The sequence below is a fragment of the Orycteropus afer genome, unplaced genomic scaffold (genome assembly GCF_000298275.1).
Source record: "Orycteropus afer afer isolate SDZICR_OR568_19922 unplaced genomic scaffold, OryAfe1.0 scaffold00856, whole genome shotgun sequence".
NCBI lineage: Eukaryota > Metazoa > Chordata > Mammalia > Tubulidentata > Orycteropodidae > Orycteropus > Orycteropus afer.
Genome location: NW_006922443.1, coordinates 651,512 through 669,589, shown reverse-complemented (window position 1 = coordinate 669,589; position 18,078 = coordinate 651,512). Strand labels below are relative to the sequence as shown.

The 18,078-nt window shown below is 40.0% G+C and overlaps 1 protein-coding gene across 1 annotated transcript in view; it reads left to right on the top strand.

Annotated features, from left to right (window-relative positions):
• The first annotated feature begins 821 nt into the window (after positions 1–821).
• MSH4 (mutS homolog 4) overlaps positions 822–18,078 on the top strand; it is a 228,115-nt gene continuing 210,858 nt past the window's right edge. The window contains exons 1-2 of the mRNA XM_007958126.2: positions 822–1,059; positions 3,571–3,753. Of these exons, the coding sequence (XP_007956317.1) occupies positions 822–1,059; positions 3,571–3,753 (421 nt within the window). The remainder of the gene's footprint in view (positions 1,060–3,570; positions 3,754–18,078) is intronic.

Sequence of the window (18,078 nt, the reverse complement as noted above, 5' to 3'; positions counted from 1 at the left end):
ATATTTTTAACTTTCTCAGAGGCACTTGGTGCACAGGGATGGACAGTTACCTTTATAAAGAAGCTACTGTACTGTACTATGGGATACGTTAAAAAGTACAAACCATCTCGGGGTAAGAGTGTTATGAGAATAATAAGGACCTCTGGTGAAATGTATATATATGTATATGTATATAACTTTCTCAGAAGCATTTGATGCACAGGCATGGACAGGTATGTTTAAAAAGAAGCTACTGTACTGTACTATGTGATATGTTAAAAAGTACAAACTATCTTGGGGTAAGAGAAATAGGGTGCTATGAGAATAATAAAGAGCTCTGGTGGTGTGGTTATGGCATTTGGCTTTTAACCAAAAGGTCGGTGTTTTGAACCCACCTGCTGCCAGGAAAAAAGATGGGGGAGTCTGCTTCTGTAAAGATTTACAAGCTTAGAAACCCAATGGGGGTCGCTATGAGTGGGAATGTACTCCATGGCAGTGAGTTTTAGTTTTGAGTTTATGATAAAAACGGGGCTACCAAACTGGGTGGTCATTAATAGGCACTGAAAAATTATGTCAAGGCTGACATAGGTGGAGGAGAGTGGGCACCTCAAAGTTACTACAAATTTTGTTGATAAGTGATGGGATTCTGTAGTGCCAGGAATAGGGCTTTAAATTTGAGCTGGAAAGGTGAGCTGATGTGGAAAGGTAGGTTTCCCTGCGCCTGCGCGCCAGGGCCCCTGCGCCTGCGCGCCAATCTCCCGCCTTTTTCTGTGGTTTCTGCCTGGCCGCTGTGTGAGTGGGATCTCAGAAAGTCGTACTTGTGTCTGGGAAGGTTTGGGAAGATGCTAAGGCCTGAGTCCTCCTCAACCTCGCCTTCCGCGTCTGCGGCTTGCCCCTCTCCAGTAGAGGGCCGGCCACAGGGTCCCCGCTACAATTTCGGGCTCCAGGAGACTCCTCAGAGCCTTCCTTCAGCCCAGGCCATCTCTGCGTCCTCACCTCCCGGCACTTCTGGAGCTGCAGGCGACAGGAGTAGCAGCAGCAGTCTCCCACCACACCCGCCAAACTCCCGGCCCGCGACAGGCAAGGAATGTTTGGGTGGTGAATTTTCCATTGTCGGTTAGCGACCTGCTGCGTCTGGAGGTCAGCGAGTGGTGGTTGGTGGTAACCACAGGAAATTGTCAGTTGTGACTTGGTTGGAGGATAACAGGGTGCTCTGGGAATTTGAGAGTTGGGGGTGATTGAAAGGTTTCATCCTTCAAGTAGGTTTTATTACAAGGCTGTGGTGATGGATGGCTCAGTTCTAAGAAATGTAGAATAGCATTATATGCCCTCCCTTCTCCAGCACCCCTAAAAAATATAACAAATGACAGAATTATTCATTAGTGATAGGAATAGTGAGCCTCTTGACTGCTGAACTTCAGTAACCAGAGTCTCCTTTAGAGTGGAATGAAAATTTAACATTTCATGTAATTCAGGTGAATAATATACTTGTTGTTGTTGTTATGTGCCATCCAGTCGGACCCAACTCATAGCGACCCATCCTTGGGTTTCCGAGGCAGTATCACTATGGAAGTAGATTACCCCATCTTCCTTCCCAGGAGTGGCTGGTGGGTTTGAATCTCCAGCCTTCTGGTTAGCAGTCAAGTGCCTTAGGCACTACACTACCAGGGCTCCTAGTAGTAGTAAAATGTAAATCCTTAAAGGCACATTCAGCTAATTTATTTTATATTCTGTCACTCTCTGTGGTAAAATCATTACCATTACTTCACACAGTGATGTGACTCAATGGTAAAATGTTGTTGTTAGGTGCTGTCGTGTTGATTTTGACTCATAGTGACCCTATGTATAACAGAACAAACAACTGCTTGGTTCTGCACCATTCCGAATTGTTGCCATGCTTGAACCCATTGTTGTAGCCACTGTGTCAGTCTATCTCTTTGAAGATCTTCTCTTTTTTTGCTGACCTCCTACTTTACCTAGCATGATAAACTTCTCCAGGGACTGATCCCTTGTGACAACATGACCAAAGTAGACAAAGTCTGGCATTCTTCCTTCTAAGAAGCATTCTGGCTGTACTTCCTCCAAGACAGATTATTTCATTCTTCTAGCAGTCTATGAAGGAGCCATGTTGGTGTAGTGCTTAGGGCATTTGACTGCTAACCAGAAGGCTGGTGGTTCAAACCCACCAGCTACTCCTTGAAAGGCAGGTTGGGCAATCTATTTCCATAGTGATTTGTTGTTGTTGTTGTTATGTGCCATTGAGTCAAACCCGACTCATAGCGACCCCTCCTTGGGTTTCCGAGGCAGTATCACTATGGAAGTAGATTGCCCCATCTTCCTTTCAAGGAGTGGCTAGTGGGTTTGAACTTCCAGCCTTCTGGTTAGCAGTCAAGTGCCTTCGGCACTACGCTACCAGAGCTCCCAATGAAACACAGGTAAACATTTTTCTGGTATTCTTTGCTTTCATCTTAGGTCCACATGACATCAGCAATGATATCTCTCTTTCCACATTCTCTTCTGAATCTGGCTTGAATTTCTGGCAGTTTCCTGTTGATGTACTGCTGCAACTGTTTTTTTAATTATCTTCAGCAAAATTATACTTGCATGTGATATTAATGATATTGTTTGAAATTTTTTCATTCCATTGGATAATCTTTCTTTGGAATGGGCACAAATACAGATCTCTTCCAGTCAGTTAGCCAGGTAGTTACCTTCCAGTTATTTCGATAAAGTGAGTGAGGGCTTCCAGCATTGCATCTGCTTGTTGAAACATCTCACTGGGTATTCCATCAATTCCTGGAGCATTGCTTTTTGCTAATTCCTTCAGCGGATCTTGGACTTCTGTGTTCAACACTATCAGTTCTTGAGCATATGCTACATCCTGAAATGGCTGAACATCAAACAATTCTTTTTGGTATAGTGAATCTCTATATTCTTTCCATCTTCTTTTGATGCATTTTATGTCGTCCGATATTTTGCCCATAGCGTCCTTCACTATTGCAACTCAAGGCTTGAATTTTTTCTTCAATTCTTTCAGCTTGAGAAATGCTGACTGTATTTATCCTGTTTGATTTTCTAACTCCAAGTCTTTGCAAGTTTCGTTATAAAACTTTGTCTTCTTGAGTTGCCCTTTGAAATCTTCTGTTCAGCCCTTTTACATCATCATTTCTTCCATTTGCTTTGGCTACTTCACATTCAAGAGCAAGTTTCATTTGTATTTTAGTACAAAGTTATTTATCAATAATGTCATCAAATTTTTCATAATTTACTACATTTTTTTAAATATAAAGTTTTATTGAAAGTAAACATGGTATAAATTTTAGAGATTAATACTTCATTCAAAAAACCAAACCCACCACCACTGAGTTGATTCTGACTCATGGTAATCCCCATTGGGTTTCAGAGGTGGTAAATCTTTATGGAAGTAGATTGCCCAGTCTTGCTTCCATGGAGTGGCTGGTGGGTTTGAACCACCAACCTTCTGGTTAGCAGTCAGATGACTTAGGCACTGTGCTACCAGATCTCCTTAATACATCATTAATTACATAACATAAAATTTTTAAGAATTGACACTTAATTTTTCTAATTTAGGTTTGTGCTTTGGAAACAGAAGATCCTTTGCAGAAAGTAGAGGTGCATCAAATTTTACTTTCAGTACAAGCTCATCTTCTGCACGAGACACTAATTATCCTCAAATACTAAAAACTCCGTTGTCTGCTGGGTATCCTCCGAGATCAGGTTACAGAAGTTGGACACCTCAAGTGGGATATTCAGGTAAAATGTAGAAGATTGACCTAGATGATATCTTGAAACTCTAAAGTTTTGTAAATTATAAATTGGGTAGTTAGAATTATTTGAGGTTATTTATCATTTATAATGTGGGTAATTGAAAGAGAAATAAATCAGTTTACCCATATTCATAATTTGGAGCTAGGTTAAAAAGCTCATATAGTTTCTAGTTGTTAATAAGAATGCATTATTTAAACCATTTAGACAAAAAAGCACAAGAAAGAAAACTTTTCCCTTTATACGTGATGTTAAATTAAATCTAAAGTTGATCCTCGTAATACTATTGAGTGTTTTGTTTTTTCAGTCCTTTAATTTTAATTTTTAATCTAAGTCTGCTAAGTTGAGGGGTAAATGGATGAAATAGGTCTAAATTATATGTGTTTCTCTAAGATACATACTTAGTAATGAAATTGCTATGATGATAGAGTACATAGGAGCTCTGGTGGTGTAGTGCTAAGGCATTTGACTGCTAACCAGAAGGCTGGTGGTTCAAGCCCACCAGCCACTCCTCGGAAAGAAGATGGCAGTCTACTTCAGTACTGATACCACCTCGGAAACCCAAGGAGGAGTCACTATGAGTCGCATCTGACTTGACGGCAGTGGTTATAGGGTGCATGATGTATAAATTGAATATTTAATGACAAGTTGTTTTTCAAAGTGATTCTAATCATGTACACACTTACTAGCAATATCCACATCCACATTCTTTCCAACAGTTGATAGTAAGTCCAATATTTTGCCCATAGCACTCTTCAGTCTTTACCAATCTAGTAGTTGTAAAATAGTATCTGACTATAGTCTGAATAGGAGCTCTGGTAGCATAGTGCCTAAGGCACTTGACTGCTAACCAGAAGGCTGGTGGTTCAAACCCACCAGCCACTCCTCGGAAGGAAGGTTGGGCAATCTACTTCCATAGTGATACAGCCTCGGAAACCCAAGGAGGGGTGGCTATGAGTCGGGTCTGACTCGGACGGCACATAACAACAACAACAATGAGGTTGATTATCTTTTTTGTCTATCTTTTTGTATAATTTTCTAAGAAATGACTGTTATTTTTTACATATTTTTCATGATTTGTAACAGTTCTTTATATATTTGGGATACTAAGTCTTCCATATAAATTAATGGCCAGTTTATCAAGTTTCACCCAAACACCCATTGAGATTGTGAGGGTAATTGTGCTTGCACTAAATCAATAGATCCCTTTCCCATCTAGCCCACTGCCATCGAGTCAGATCTGACTCATAGCGACCCCTCCTTGGGTTACTTCCACAATGGAAGTAGATTGCCTAACCTTCCTTCTGAGGAGTGACTGGTGGGTTAGGGTTAAGATAATTGAAATATTGAGACTTTCTACTGTGAACAAAGGATATCTCTACATTTACTTAGGTCTTATTTAGTGTTTTTCCATAAAATTGTATCATTCTTTACATTGAGGTATTATATGTTTCTGTTGTATTTATTGCTATGCTACCTTATAATTTTTGTGGATATTATAGTCTGTTTTAAAAAATTACATTTCCTAAGTGTTTATGGCTGGTATATAGAAATACAGTGGATTTTTGTTTATTGATTTTTATAGTCTGCTACTTTGACATACTTTTAGGATTTTTAATAGTTTTTGGATCTCCATTATTGTTAAGATCAAGTTCAAATATCTGGACATAGTTCATGAGGCACTGCATGATGTCACTCTAGCTAGTAGTTCCAGCATCGTTTCATGCCATTCCCTTGTATTCTGTATTTCAATCATTTTGAATGGTTTTCTAGTACCTTAAACATAGTACTTCACTCTCAGGCCTTTGTTCATACTATTTCCTTTGCTTAGAAAACTTTCTTTACTTATTCATATGGTCAACTATTATTTATTCCTCAAGTTTAAGCTTAGAAAAAAGCTCAGTGGTTAAATGTTTGGCTGCCAACCTGTTTGAATCCATGAGCAACTCTAGGAGAAAGATATGGCAGTCTACATTTGTAGAGATTACAGCCTTGGAAGCTCTATGGGGCAGTTGTATGTACCATGTCCTGTAAGTTTGCTCTGAGTTGGAATCAACTCCACAGCAATGGGTTAGTAATGATGTTACTCCTTTTTGAAAAGCTCCCATGATCCTTGTTAATTTAGGTTAACTGTCCTCCCACGTGGTCCCATTTTACTAAAATTGCTATTTTAATTTCTCTCTTCTCTGTTGGACTATAAACTCCACGAAGGCAGAGATTAGCATCTGGATCTAATTAAAGGTAGAACCACACAGTGATTTAAACAGGGAAGTACAATATAAAGAATTATTAAACTATTATAAAAGAGTAGATTTAGAATAAAAGAAAACTCTTTATGACACCTTAGGGCTGAGAGAAAGTACCCAAGGTCAGACACATTTGGTAGGGAGGCACCTTGTGGGCTCTCTCCCCAAGGCTGTGGTTCAAATCACATTGGAGAAGCTATAAGTGAATTGCCACTGAATGACAGAGCCTACTGGTTCCCAGGCCAGAGCTGGCCTGCAGTCCCAAGGCAGATAGGCTGGGTGGTTGAGCAGTAGGTGGTGGCTAGCATTTGGGTATGCAGTGAGAATGGAGATGCCTCTGTATGCAGGTCTTCTTGCCAGGGGGACTGTGACATCAAGAGGACTGTGGGAGACAAACTTTGGAAGTAGATGAAAGAGCAGAGAGAATCAGGACAACAGTGTAGGCAGGAAGTCGAGTGTAGGATGTTTGTATTGAGAGGGCATTTGGAAGATGATCACTATGTTGTGCTGGGGCTGTGAGATTGATGAAGGACAGCACATTCTGGGTAGGGAGTTGGCATAGGGCACTATAATGTCTTTATGCCCACACTGCTGAGCTACAATGCTGCAGCTGGAAAATATAGTAGAGCCACTTCATCCTGCAAGTTTTTTCCCCTAGCATCCTTTTCTGAGAAGGCTTAGCATCATGCTTACTTTAAAGGAGAAATGCTTAAAGGAATTTCATCCATTATTACAGAGTTTATATTGAAGAGTAACTTTATGGGTGAGAGACAATAAATTGATAACTGGCGTAGTCTACCCCGTTGGCTACTCAGTTTCCATATATACTCTTCTATATATATTTGTGCTCCCTTACAACAACTCTAAATTTGTATCTAACTAAATACATCTATCCTTTTTACAAGTGAAGAAGTTGACTTCACTTGTAAGCAGCATTTGACTGCTAACCAGAAGACTGGCAGTTCAAACCCACCAGACATTCCTTAGAAGGAAGACTGAGCAATCTACTTCTGTAGAGATACCACCTCAGAAACCCAAGGAGGGGTCGTTGTGAGTTACTTTGACTCGATGGCAGTGAGTTTGTTTTTTTCTTTTTTTTTGGTTGTTTCTATAGTAGGTCATGAGCTCATGGTTGATATCTATGGCTTCTTTCTTGAAGTATCCATTCCATATTTCCCTACCCTCAGCCAGAAGCTTAGCTGCTCTGGGTTTTTTTACCTGGTAGAGTGACCCAAACAATCATTTTTGAAGATTCTAAGTTCTCAGTCATCCTGCCCTTTTCAGGTTGTTGTTGTTTTCCATTAACATTTACGTGGAAGTAGGAAGAGGTACTACAGAGACTCCTTGTGTGCAGACATAGTCTTCTTTGCCTCCACTGTGTCTAGCAATATGATTTCCCTTTAGTAATGAGGATCAACATATACTAACACCCCCCCCCTTTTTTTTTTGACTGTTGGTTCAGTAACATAAATAAGAAGCTACAAATGGCCAGGTGGCAGTCTCATCTTCCATTTCAGTAGAACCATTGTCATGTCACTGGTAGAACCATTACCCTTTTGGCAACAACGATCTCTAAGTTGGCATAGCTCAAAGTTACCAGGACAAGAACCAAATATTCTTCAGATGGGTTAGTAGTTATCATAGTGAGAGGAGCCACCCCCCTTTCTACCCTTTGATTCCTGATCTTGTATATTCTGGCAGTGATCATCTTGTTAGAATCATTGAATGGCCTCTCATTTAAAGCACATTCTATAAGATTCTCTCATTTAAAGCACATTCTATAAGATAGAGCCCCATGTTTTCAGGGTGTTGTCTCCCATTTGGCTCCATAACTGAGTCTTCAAGTAACTATTCCATCTTTTAGTTAGCCCAGTCTCTTACTAATGATGAAGTATATAGTACAACCAGTTAATTTCATGGGTATGAGCCCATTGATATACTTCCTTTTTGTTGTGAAATCAGTTCCATGGTAAGACACAACACTGTGTGAAATGCCATGATAGTTGAAAAGAAGTTATGTGAGTTCACAGATGGTAATTCTGGCAGAAACATTATGGACAGGGAGGCAAATCCTTATCTAGAATATATGTCTATTCCAGTAAGGAAAAATGTCTACCCCCTCCATGGTTCAATCAATGTAATGAACCTGCTGCCAGGTGACAGGCTGGTCTACCTGAGAAATGTTGCCATATTGGGAACACAGTGTTGGTCTCTGCTGTTGGCAGATTAGACTCTCAACCATAGTGTTAGCCAACCATGGCAGTTAGACTCTCAGCCTTAGTAAGGGGAATTCTATGTTATTGAGACTGTGTATAGTCTCCATTTCTGCTACCATGGACCCTTTTTCATGGGTCCATTGAGGAAGCATTGGAGTAACTGGGGAAAGAAACTGACATCAATAAAAACCCAAACCAAAGCAAGTGAAAACCACTGCCATTGAGTCGATTCCAATTCATTCCAACCCTATAGGACAAAGTAAAACTACCTCATAGAGTTTCCAAGGTTGTAAATCTTGGAATGCCCATCTTTCAGCCATGGAGCAGATGGTGAGTTTGCCCTGTCAATCTTTTGGTTACCAGCCAAATGCCTTGACCACTGTGCTACCAGAGCTCCTTTTGACAACAGTAGAGTACATTATTTTGTCCACGATTATAAAGAGTATTCCTCTGTAATGGTTGCCCTTTGGGGAACATTCACAAGGGACACAAATGTTTTCACACATTTTTTAAAATTGTGATTTGGGTGAAAGTTTACAGAGCAAATTTAATTTCTATACAGCAGTTCATATACATTTAGTTTCATGACATTGATTGCAATCCCTGTAATATGACAGCTTTCTTCCTACTTCCTCCCTGTGGTTACCTTTTCCCTGTGTCCTTTGCTATGCATTCCTGCACTCTGAGAGCTATTTCCCTGCGCAGATACTGCCCTTATGATCTCCCATGATTGATTGTTCTAAGGAATTTACCTAACTGTGTAAATGTTCATGTTCTGTGCCCATCTTTTGTTTGGTTGGAAGCCAAACTGAGTGAGTTCAGTTTCAGGCCTGAGGGGTGAATAAGGGCCATAGTCTTGGGGGTTTCACCAGTCTCTATCAGACTATTAAGCCTGGTCTTTTTTTATGATTTTGAGTTTTGTTCCACATTTTTCTCCCACTCTATCCAGTATCTTCTGCACTGATCCCTTTCCAAATGGTTGACAGTGGTAGCTGGACATCATCTAGTTCTGGTCTCATGGTCATGTAGGCTGAAGACTACATGGTCCATTAGTCCTTTATATCCATGTGTCTTTTTTTAATTTTCATAGTGATTTGGGTGAAAGTTTATAGAGCAAATTCATGTTCCATTATAGCAGTTCATACACATTTTGTCTCGTGACATTGACTGCAGTTCTCCACAATGTAACAGCTCTCTTCCCACTTCCTCCCCGTAGTTACCTCTTCCCTGTGTCCTTCCCTCCCATGCACTTCTGTCCCCCCCGAGCTGTCTCCCTGTGCAAACACTGCCCTTCTGTTCTCCCATGATTGATCACTCCAAGGAGTGTATCTACCTGATATAAATGTTCACCCCATATGCCTGTTTATTGTTTGACTGGAAGCCACAAGAGTGAGTTCAGTTCCAGACCTGAAGGGAAATTAGGGGCCATAATCTCAGGGGTCTCACCAGGCTCTTCAGACCAGCAAACCTAGTCTTTTATTTTAAATGATTTTGAGTCTTGTTCCACATTGTTCTCACACTCCATCCAGGATATCCTGCACCAGTCCCCCTCCAAGTGGTTGATGGTTTCCGTGTGTCTTTGGTTTTCTTCATTCTTCTTTGCTCCAGAGGAAAGACCTATTGTTGCACCTAGATGGCTACTTGCAAGCTTTCTTTCTTTCTTTTTTTTTTTTTTTTAGTTTTTATTGTGATTTGGGAAAGTTTACAGAGCAAATTCATTTTCCATACAGCAATTCATATGCTTTTTGTTTCATGACAATAACTGGAATCCCCATAATGTAACAAACAACTCTCTTAACCACTTCCTCCATGTAGTTACCTCTTCCCTGTGTCTTTCATTCCTATGCAATCCTGCTTCCTGAGCTCTCTCCCCATTCAAATACTGACTTTCTGATCTCCCATGATTCATTGTTCTAGGGAGTGTATCTGCCTGGTATAAATGTTCACCCTAGATGCTTGTCTATTGTTTGACTGAAAGCCATGGGATTGAATTCAGTTTCAGGCCTGAAGGGTAATTGGGCCATAGTCTGGGGGTTTCACCAGGCTCTAGCAGACCAGTAAGCCTGGTCTTATTCATAATTCTGAGATTTGTTCCACATTATTCTCCCACTCAGTCCAGGATCTCCTGCCTTGGTCCCTTTCTGAGTGGTTGACAGTGATAGCCAGGCACCATCTAGTTCTTCTGGTCTCATGGTCATATAGGCTAGGTCATATAGGTTCACATGGTCCATTAGTCCCTTGGACTAATTGTTTCCATGAATCTTTGTTTTTCTTCATTCTTCTTTGCTCTGGATGAGGAAAGACCAATTGTTGCATCTAGATGGCTGCTTGCAAGCATTTAAGACCTCAGTAGCTACTCTTCAAAGTAGGATGTAGAACATTTTTGTGTATATGTTATGCCAATTGAGCTTAATGTCCATGGTCCCAAGCCTGCAGGTCCAACAACTCGTTCCATCAGGGTGGTTGACTGTGACTAAGAAATTATCTTAACTTTGCCCCCTGTTAGTTCTATTTATATGGATATTCGTACAACACATGCAAATATACATATGTAGAAATATCATCTGCCAAACTTATATATGGTCATGAGTATATTCTCTTTTGCCTAGACTTACCTGATCATTTGATGTGTCTATCTATATGGGAGCCCTGGTAGCATAGTGGCTAAAGCACTTGACTGCTAACCAGAAGGCTGGCGGTTCAAACCCACCAGCCACTCCTCGGAAGGAAGGTTGGGCAATCCTACTTCCGTAGTGATACTGCCTTGGAAACCCAAGGAGGGGTCGCTATGAGTCGGGGCCGACTCGACGGCAAATAACAACAACAACAATAACATCTATGTATCTGCCTGTGGTAATGTATATGTAAAAGTGTTTATCTTTGTTGTTTATACCTCTTATGCACCTCTCTGTGTCTTCCTTTTCCTTAGTGTTATTGTAATGGTCATTCACTTTTGGTGTATTGACTTTCCCTTCATCCAGATCACTACTCTTCTCTTATCTAACTAGCAATTTTTCCTCCTTTCCCCTCCCATCACTGGTAACCAACAAAGAAAGTTTCCTAGACTTTTTACGATAGTGGACTAATACAATATTTAGTATTCCTTCTGTGACTGACTTATTTCACTCAGCTGAATGTCCTCCAAGTTCCTCCACGTTATACAGTATTTTGTGGATTCTACATTCTCCTTTAGTGTTGCATAGCATTCCATTATGTGTTTGTACCATCGTTTGGCTGTCTGTTCCTCAGTTGATGGGAACTTAGGTTGTTTCCACCTTTTTGCTATTGTGAATAGTGCTGTGGTGAACATGGGTGTGTGTATGTCTATTCATATTCTGACTCTCACTTCTCTAGGATATATTCCTAGTAATGGGATTGCTGGATCAAATGGTATTTCTATTTCCAACTTTTTATATTATATTATTATATTATTTTATAGTCCCACCAGCAATATATGAGAGTCCCAATCTCTCCACATCCTTGCCAGCAACTGTTATTTTCTGTCTTGTTGAACTTTGTTATTAGTGCTGGAGTGAAATAGTATCTCATTGTTGTTTTGATTTGCATCTCTCTAATGGCCACTTCTCGGAAGGAAGGTTGGGTAGTCTACTTCCGTAGTGATACAGCCTCGGAAACCCAAGGAGGGGTCACCATGAGTTGGATCTGACTCGACGGCAGTGAATTTGGTTTTTTGGTTTTAATGGCTGATGTTTGTGAACATTTCTTCATGTGATTGTTGGCCGCCTGAATATCTTCTTTGGTAAAGTGTCTGTTCATGTCTTCTGTCCATTTTTTTAATTGGATTGTCTGTCTTTTTGATGTTGAGATGTTGTAATTTTCTGTAAATTGTAGAGGTAAGTTCCTTGTCACATATATCATTGTCAAATATTTTTTCCCAACGTGTGGGTTCTCTTTTTACTCTTTTGTAGAGGTCTTTCGATGCACATAGGTTTTATTTTTAGAAGGTCCCTATCATCTAGTTTGTCTTCTGATGTTTGTGTATTTTGGGTTATGCTTAATAGTCTATTTATGCCATAAAATAGGGCCCTTAAGTTTGCCCCTATTTTTTCTTTGATGAACTTTATAGTGTTAGGTTTCATGTTTAAGTCTTTGATCTGTCTGGAGTTAGTTTTTGTGTATGGTATGAGGGATGGATCTTGTTTGATTTTTCTGCAAATGGATATCCAGGTTTTGCCAGCACTATTTGTTAAAGAGGTGATCTCTTCCCCCTTTAATCAATTCTGGCCCTTTGCAAAGATCAGCTGACCATAGGTGGATGGATCTATTTCTGGGTTCTCAATTCTGTTCCACTGGTCTGTTGTACCAATACGAGGCTGTTTTGACACTATGGCTGTATAGTAGGTTTTGCGATCCAGTAGTATGAGATCTGCTTTGTTCTTCTTCTTCTTCAGTAGAGCTTTGCTTGTCTGAGGTCTCTTTCCTTTCCATATAAAATTAGCAATTGGTTTTTCCATGCCATTTCAAAGAATGTTGATGGAGTTTGGATTGGGATTGCATGGCCTGTATAGATTGCTTTGGGTAGTGGTTTAGTTCTCTAGTGCTGCTCTAACAGAAAATACCACAAATGGGTGGTTTTAACAAACAGGAGTTTGTTTTCTTACAGTTTAGGAAGCTACAAGTCTGAGTTCAAAGTGCCAGCTCTAGGTGCTAAGTGAAAAGCTCCTTGACCTTGGGCATCAGCTCTTGCTCCCAGTCCACTGGTGTTGGAGGAGTCTCTTCATTTAGGCAGCTGCTGGCTACTGAGGCTAGCAAGCCTAAGGTCTACAAGTAAAATGGCACAGTCCCAAGATGATCACACAACATGGCAGACCACTGGTTCAAGTCCAGGAACAATCCTAAGATTGGCAGACAACATGACAGGCTGCTGAATGAGCACTTGTCTACATGCAGGGTCCAAGCAGGCCAAAAAGCTGCAGACCATTCCCAAAGCTTCTCCTTATATACTAGAAGTATACCACATCCCTAAAGCAGCTACTGAGCTGCTCGTGGCAGATTTCACCATGACATTGATTGCCAGTCTCATCATGGGGAGTAACTACATCTAGCTGCCCAGCCACTCAAAACCAGACCCAGCCAAGTTGACACATAGCCTTAACTACCACAGGTAGTACTGACATTTTTACAATGTTCAATCTTCCTATCCATAAGCATGGTGTGTTATTCCATTTATGCAGATCTCTTATAGTTTCTTGAAGTAGTGTTTTGTAGTTTTCTTTTTTAGATCTTTTGTGTCCCTGGTAAAATTTATTCCTGAGTATTTTATCTTTTTGGTAGTTATTGTAAGAAGTATTGATTTCCTTTTCAGATATCTCTTTACTGGTGTAGAGATATCCAACTGATTTTTGTGTGTTGATCTTGTATCCTGCCACAATGCTAAATTTTTCAATTAATTTCAGTAGATTTCTTGCTAATTCTTTTGTGTTTTCTATGTATAGTATCATATTATATGTCTGTAGTTTTACTTCTTCCTTAACAGTTTGGATGCCTTTTATTTCCCTTTTTTGTCTTATTGCCCTGGCTAGGACTTCCAATACAGTGTTGAATAGAAGTGGTGGTAGGGGACAGGCTTGTCTGGTTCCTGTTTGCAAGGGGATTGGTTTCAGTCTTTCTCCATGGAGAGTAATGTTGGCTCTTGCTTTTGCATACATGCCCTTTATTAAGTTGAGGAATTTTGCTTCTGTTCCTATATTTCTGAGGGTTTTTTTGAGAATGGTGTTGGATTTTATCAAATGCCTTTTCTGCATCTATTGATATGATCTTGTTGTTCTTTTTCTTTATTTTGTTTATATGATCCTATATTGATTGTTTTTCTAATGTTGAACTGTCGTTGCATACCTGGAGTTTTGGTTACCTAGTGCTGCTTTAGCAGGAATACCACAAGTGTAGGGCTTTAACAAGTAGGAATTTATTCTTTTACTATTTAGGGGGCTAGAAGTCCAAGTTCAGAGTGCCAGGCTCTAGGGGGTAGGTAAAAGCCCCTCAACCTTGGGCTTTATTTCTGGCTCTTGTTCCTGGCCCACTGAAGCTGGAGGTTTCTCTTAACTCAGACAGCTGATGGCTGCTGAGGCTGACAAACCCAAGGTAAACAAGTGAAATGGCACAGTCCCAAAATTATTAAGCTACATGGTAGGCCACTGGTTCAAGTCCAGAAATAGTCTCAAGATCAGTAGACAGTCATCGCAGGCTGCTGAATGAAGACTGAGCTACATGCAGGGTCAAAGTGTGCTAAAAGTTCAGAGACCTTTCTCAAATCTGCTTTCTTATATACTGGAAGGAGACCACATCCCTAAGGCAGCTATTCAGCTGCTCCAGTAGATTCCTCCATGGAGTTGATTACCAGTCTCATCTTGGGGAATAACTACATCCAGCTGCCCAGCCACTCAAAGCCAGGCCTGGCAGGCTCTGTTCCTCTGCCCCTTGGGCATGACAACACTGCCCCCTCACTTTTGGACAGCGGCTATGGCCTTATTCCACTGGCCCTCATGAACAGCAGCCTCATGCTCCAGAACCAAGTTGGTGAAGATTTGACTCTTTGAAACCTAGGAGGTTGAAACCCCCAGAGGCCATGGTCCTACCCTTTGAGACTGAGACAGCTCTGTTTCCCATTTCCTTGGTCTTTCAGCTTCTGCTAAAGACAACCCACTTTGCCAGAAATCTTCAAGCCCCAAAAGCACTCAGCTTTTTTGCTCCATGGGCAACCTACTCCATTTCATGTTGGTCTCTTCTACCAATTAATGCCCAAAGGCAACCTCCTATACCAGGATGCTCCCTGCCCAATGGCATCCAGGTTTCTCCTCTGTGGGCTGGTAAGCCTGTTGCTGTTTCATGCCAGTCTCTTGGCTCTGCTGTTGCCCTCTCTCTGCCAGGTCTATCTGCTGAGGTCTTGGGTCAAGGATACACTCCACTCTTTTTCCACATTTTAGGTATCTGTCACAGCAGTATCCCACTCTCTTGGTGCCAGATTCTGTTTTGGTTCTCTAGTGTTGCTCTAACAGAAATACTACAAATAGGTGGCTTCAACAAACAGGGATTTATTCTCTTACAGTTTAGGAGGCTAGATGTCAGAGTTCAAAGTACCAGCTTTAGGGGCTGGGTGATGGCCCCTCAATCTTGGTGTTCGAGTCCGCTTCTTTTTCCCAGCTTACTGGAGCTAGAGGTGTCTCTTCACTCAGCCAGCCTGGCTGCTGAGGCTGACAACCCAAGATCAACAAATAAAATGGTGCAGTCCCAAGATTACCAAACAACATTGTAGGCCACTAGTTCAAGTCCAGAGACAGTCCCAATATCGACATTCCATGGCAGGCTGCTGAATGAGGGCTTGGCTACGTGCAGGGTCCAAGTGTGCCAAAAAGCTGCAGAGAACTTTCTCAGAGCTTCTTCTTGTATATTGGAAGTAGACCACATGCCTAAGGCAGCTACTTAGCTACTCCAGTAGATTCCACCATGGATTTGCTTACCAGTCTCATCCTGGGGAATAACTTTATCCCCAGGATAAAGCTGCCCAGCCACTCAAAACCAGGCCCAGCCAAGTTGACACACAACTTAACTACCACAGATGCTTTGCATTATTATTTCAATGTTTTTAAATGTATTGAGGCTTGCTTTGTGGCCTAACAAATGATCTGTCCTATAGTATGTTTCATGTATGCTGGAAAATAATGTATATTGTGCTGTTTTTAAGTAAAGTGCTCTGTAGATGTCGATAAGGTCAAGTTGGTTGATTGTATTGTTTAGTTCTTCTGTGTCTTTGTTGAGTATCTTTCCAATTGTTCCATCTTTCACTGAAAGCGGTGACTAAAGCCTCCTACTCTTACTATGGAGTCATCTATTTGTCTTTTCAATTCTGTTAAAGTCTGCTTTATGTATTTTGGGGTTCTTTCATTGGTTATGTAGATATTTATTATGGTTATGTCTTCTTCTTCAATTTATCCTTTAATGTAATCCTTAATGTAATGTCGTTCATTGTCTCTTATGGTTGTTTTTGTCTTAAAGTTTATTTTATCAGGAATTAACATCACCACTCCTTCTCTTTTTTGATTGCTATTTGCTTGATATATCTTTCTTCAAACTTTGATTTTTAGTCTATTTTTGTCTTTGTGTCTAATGTAAGTCTCTTCTAAAGAGAATATTGATGGGTCATGTTTTCTTATGCAGTCTGCAACTCTCCATCTCTTGAATGGTACATTTAATCTATTTACATTCAGTGTAGTTATCAACAGATATGAATTAGAGCTGTCATTTTGTTAGTGTTTTTTTCACAGTGTTGATTTCTTTGTTCCATATGATTTTCTGTGCTGAGCTCATTTTTATTTTTATGAATTGTGTTATCATTTCCTTTGTTGCTATTGTTTTAGTATTTACCAAATATTTCTGTTTCTCCTCTTCTTAATTCTGATGTGAAGGTTTATTAATTTTCTTTGAGGTTACCCTATGATTTATAATTTTCTTCCCAAGTTTAGAGCAGTCTGTTCTATCTTGCAATTGTCTTGACTTTCTTACCATTTGTAGGTTCTGTACTTGCAATATTTATTCCTTCTTTTTGTTTTTTTGTTGTCCTCATTTAACAATTGATATCTCTGGTTTCCTGTTTATAGTCTTGTATGCTTACTTTGCTTTGGATACTTCTATAACTGGGTTGGTTTCTGGGTTATGTCATCATGTGTGTTAATCATTGGTTATTGTCTGTTGTTATTGGTTCTCTGTCTGAAGGACTCTTTTTAGCATAGCTTGTAAGGTTTGTCTGGTTTTAACAAATTCTCTTAATTTCTGATTATCTGGAAATGTCCTAATTTCACCATATTCGAGGGACACTTTTGCTTGGTATATAATTTTTGGGGGACAATTTTTTTCTTTCATGGTTTTATATATATCATACCTCTGCCTTCTTGCTTGCATGGTTTCTGCCAAGAAATCAGAACTTATTCTTAATTGGTTTCCCTTTGTAGATAACTTCCCATTTTTCCAGTACTGCTTTCAGGATTCTTTCTTTGACTTTGATTTTGATGAATTTGATTATAATGTGTCTCAGTGATTTTTTTTGGGGGAGTATCTTGTTTGGGGTAATTGAACTTCTTGAATGGATATCTTCTTGTCTTTCATCATAGTAAGAAAATTCTCTTCCAAAAAATCTTTGACAATTTTCTCTGTGGTTTTATTTGTCTCTTCCTGTTCTGGAATTCTTATTACACATAAGCTATAAGGCACTTGACTGCTAACCAGAAGTCTGGCGGTTCAAACCCACCAGCCACTCCTTGCAAGGAAGGTTGGGCAATCTACTTCCATAGTGATACTGCCTCGGAAACCCAAGGAGGAGTTGCTATGAGTTGGGTCTGACTTGACAGCACATAACAACAACAATTCCTTTTGATCGTATCCCACATAATCTTAGACTTTCTTCATTAAACAAAGAAGTATTGAGATATTTGTCTTCAATCTCACTAATTCTGTCTTTCATTGATTTAATTCTACTCCTTTGCCCATTCACTGTGTTACCTATTTCTGAAACCTTTGTATTAATTTTCTGGATTTCTATTTGTTTTGCATCATTTCTAATTTTTTGTTTATTTTGTCAGTTTGTTCTTGTATTCTTTTCATAAATTGTTCTAGAATTTTGTCTGTGTTCTCCTTAATTTTGTCAGTGTTTTTCCTTGATCTGTCTTATAACCCATTGAAAGTACTTAAATATAATGCTTTTGAATTCCTTGTCAGTAAGTTCTAATACTGCTACTTCTTCTGGAATGTTTTCTGAGTCTGTATCCTGGTCCTGTGTTTGTACTACTTTATCTTGCTTCTCTGTGTGAATTGGGATGGTAAGTTGTCTCTTAGACATT